At 35.8% G+C, this 3,857-nt stretch overlaps 1 protein-coding gene across 3 annotated transcripts in view; it reads right to left on the bottom strand.

Moving 5' to 3' along the window:
- LOC107750267 (amyloid beta A4 precursor protein-binding family B member 2-like) overlaps nucleotides 1-3,761 on the bottom strand; it is a 38,682-nt gene extending 34,921 nt beyond the window's left edge. For all 3 annotated transcript variants that reach the window (XM_016565597.1, XM_016565588.1, XM_016565580.1), the window contains exons 1-5: nucleotides 3,629-3,761; nucleotides 3,459-3,544; nucleotides 3,327-3,387; nucleotides 424-552; nucleotides 218-345 (exon numbers count right to left, since the gene is read on the bottom strand). In XM_016565597.1, the coding sequence (XP_016421083.1) occupies nucleotides 218-345; nucleotides 424-552; nucleotides 3,327-3,387; nucleotides 3,459-3,544; nucleotides 3,629-3,667 (443 nt within the window). In that variant the 5' untranslated portion in view covers nucleotides 3,668-3,761. The remainder of the gene's footprint in view (nucleotides 1-217; nucleotides 346-423; nucleotides 553-3,326; nucleotides 3,388-3,458; nucleotides 3,545-3,628) is intronic.
- Between the last annotated feature and the right edge of the window lie 96 nt (nucleotides 3,762-3,857).

Genomic DNA, 3,857 nt, shown 5'->3' on the forward strand with positions numbered 1-3,857 from the left:
TCCATTGGACTGATTACACATGTGATTCAGAGCGTGGTCACGCTAAAGGCGTTCCCATAGCGTTTCGACACAGCATCTCGTTCCCTTCGGGGAACCATGGTTACATGCGTAACCTGGAGACGTTTTTTTATATTGAAAATCTGACTGAATAAGCCTCTTTATAGCAGCAAACATTAGAACACGTCCACAGAAGAGTCAGTGTAATCGAGTTCCGAACCTGCTGAAGCCCCGCCCCACTCCCCACACACAGATGCAGCTGATTGGCTGAGAGTGCAGGAGGGTGTGGTCGGCCGGGTGGATGAGGGTGAGAGTGACATCCTGCAGGACCAGCAGCATCGTCTGTGTCTGAATGAGAAGGAGAGAGACTCTCATGAGTTTATTACTGAGACCGGATGTGCTGGAGTCTCTGCGTCTGCGTCTCACCTGCGGCCTGTCCGTCTCTCTGCGCTGATGCAGCTGCTGGATGCAATCGCTGAGCACCGCGCCGCTCTTCCCAGACTTCACATCCGCATCCCGCACCTCCAGCCAGCCCAGATACTGGACCGGAAACACCTGCAATGTGAGCTCAGAGTCACATCTAAAGCAGACTGACAGCAGGAACACAACGGCCCGTCTTACTGTGAACGATTCGCCAGTACATTTCATTTCAAATAAAAACAAACACACGTCTGTCTTCATAATCTTCCATCAAAATGGAATAAGAGACATTTATAAACCGGATAGTTCCGGTCCTTGATTCTGATTGGCTGAGCCGCGTTCGAAGCTGTTGTAAATTACTCTACAAACATACACCTTTGTTTACGTTTGTGTGTTGCTCTGCAACCACTTTGTTGCAACCACAACTGATTCTGAGGAACTACATTGTTTGGTGGAAGAATACTGTTTTTATTAATATCATTACACTTTACTTGCTCTTTTTTATTTTGTGAAGCCTTACTACGTATATGGAATAACCATTTTATAAAAGCAATAATCCCCGTGAAGCCGTGGTTTACAGTGAATTTATAACAGCTAAGCAGCATTGTTAAGTATGACGTGAAGCGGAGTCTAAAACATTCTTAGCTGTTATAAATGTACTGTAAACCACGGCTTCTCCTGTAAACCACGGCTTCTTGGGGCTTATTGCTTTATTTTACCACACAATCAGTTCCTGCTCTACATTTATTTACTCTCTAAAAATCCATTTTCACATAAAGGAAGTAATGCAAGATGCTAAGAAAAGATCTTAAATATAAATTGATATTTTCCAGTTTTCTTTGTTTCATTGATTTTTTTTTTTTTTATGTTTCTTAAGTATTTTACATATTTCTCTATAAGATTTAAATAGTCTTAATAACAATAATTCAATGAATTGTGTGCAAAGACACAAAATAATAAAATATATATATATAGAAATCATATACCAGTGTTATTTTAGTATCACTAAGATACTATTATAGTTTGTTAATGTATTGAATTAGATTCTCTGTTTATATTTTTTGCTCTCATATTAATTTTAGTTAAAGTTTTAGTAAATTTCTTGTCTTTTTTATTAGTTTTGTTGTTTTTAAATATGTAATTTTTATTTCAGTTTTAGTTTAGTTATTTAAGTTAAACTAAATGAAAATGAAAACTGTTGCCTGAAATAAAATATTTTTATTTTAACTTTCGGTTAACATTTAATTTCAAGTAGTGAAAATGTTTGATTTGATTAAAAATTCTAATATTTTTCCATGAAAACTTTTTTATTTTTATTTTTTATGTCCATTAATGTACTGAGTACAAACACTTCCTGGTATCATTTAAAGCACCACACTTTAATAAAACACGTTTTACAGATATCTCAAAGTTGATTCTTCTCCTTTTGATAAATATACACGAGTAACTCTTGTGTGGCCAATCTTGTATACAGTCTGCTTCATAATAAAACCAATGATTCGATCTTTTATTTATAACAGGATTCACTTCATATCATTTGTTATGTTTCTTCAGTATTAATCCCTCTAAATCTGATTATTGTTTTATTTCAGATACATTCTTGTATATTAGACAATAGATGTTTCATGTTGAACTTGATGTCATTCTTCTGTTCCCACAATGCATTGCGTCAAACTGCTGCTGTCACACGTGCCCTGAATTCTGCTGCAGTCTCTCTATCTCTCACTCACTCACACACACGCACTCGCACTCGCACTCACACACAAACACTCACAGACACACACACACACACACACACACACACACACCAGACTCACCCTCACAGACTCACACACACAGACTCACACACACACTCACACTCACACACACACACACAGTGAGCAGCAGAGGGCGCCAGATCTCTTTATTCTCTCACTGTTATTACATCTTAATCCACAGAGCTCATGTAACCTATACAAGGTGCTTTGAACAGAAAACTGTGCGTTTATGGCCGCAGATTTATTTTTCAATGTCTTTCCATAATATCTGCCCAGGATATAACAAAAGTTATGTTGCTGTTATGTAATACTGATTTTATCTTCTTGGACAATGCTGTTAAAATATTTTGCTTGTCAGGCAAATTTTGTATCCATAAATCCAGACTGACAGCTTCTAAACTTATTTCTTCCCTAAAAACTTAAATTACAGAGAAAAAAGCCATTAAAACATCCCAGGTTTCAATTATGATTATCAAATTATAATTAGAACAACTATTTCAGGGTAGATTTATATTTATAATATTATATTTATTTAGTTTTTATACTTTATTTTACTTATTATATTATATCCTGTTGGACAATGATGTTAAAATTAATTAAAGCAACTATTTCAGGATAGATAGAAAAAAATTTGAATAAATAATAATAATAATAATTATTATATTATATTATATTATATTATATTATATTATATTATATTATATTATATTATATTATATTATATTATATTATATTATATTATATTATATTATATTATATTATATTATATTATATTATATTATATTATATTATATTATATTAATCTCCCTTGTTTCTATCTTTGTGTGAAAAAAATATTTTTAATGTAATAAATTATAATAATAATAATTATTATTATTATTATTTTATTTTTATTTATTATATTATATTTTTATCTCAGTTTTTTACATGAAATCACAGAGATAGAAAAAACTGAGATAAAAATGTAATATAATAAAAATAAAATTATAATAATTGTCAAATATCTAATTATCATTAGTCATTGTTTAATACTGATATTTTGGTGGGCATTCTCTTAGTGGCAAATTGCATTGTTAATGTTTGATAATTACAGTAAAAACACCCTTCTGTGAGGCGTTAGTAACTAATGAAGTGCTTTGTGTGCAGGTTTACCTGCGTCTCCGGGTCGTTGCTGGGGATGACGGTGTCTGCAGGGGCTGATGGGACTTTAGCTCTGCAGAGGAAAGCAATCAGTGTGAAGCTGGATGATGAATATGACACTCAAGATGATGTGTTTGCGTTCACCTGTGGTTGATGAAGCTGTACGGGCCCAAACTCCCTCGGTTCATCTGTCGCTCTCTCGCGCCGTACTCGCATGTCTCCGTCAGGTCCTGTACAGAGCATGTGTGCACTGCTGATTATTCGGTGTAAAGTGCTGTGTTAGTCGTCGCGGCGTGTGTTTTGTCAGTGTTTACCAGGTAGTTGTTGTTGAGGAATCTGGCGGCGCGTCCCATCGCCTCATAGCACAGCGAGGAAGAGGAGGGTGAAGAGGCTGCGGATGAAGGGACGGGTTCAACAGAGCTGTCCGACACGATACTGCTGGGCCGCTACACACACACACACAGAGGAGGGTGCGGATGAAGGGACGGGTTCAACAGAGCTGTCCGACACGATACTGCTGGGCCGCTACACACGCTACACACA

Source organism: Sinocyclocheilus rhinocerous, unplaced genomic scaffold, assembly GCF_001515625.1.
Source record: "Sinocyclocheilus rhinocerous isolate Xijiao unplaced genomic scaffold, SAMN03320098_v1.1 scaffold5118, whole genome shotgun sequence".
NCBI lineage: Eukaryota > Metazoa > Chordata > Actinopteri > Cypriniformes > Cyprinidae > Sinocyclocheilus > Sinocyclocheilus rhinocerous.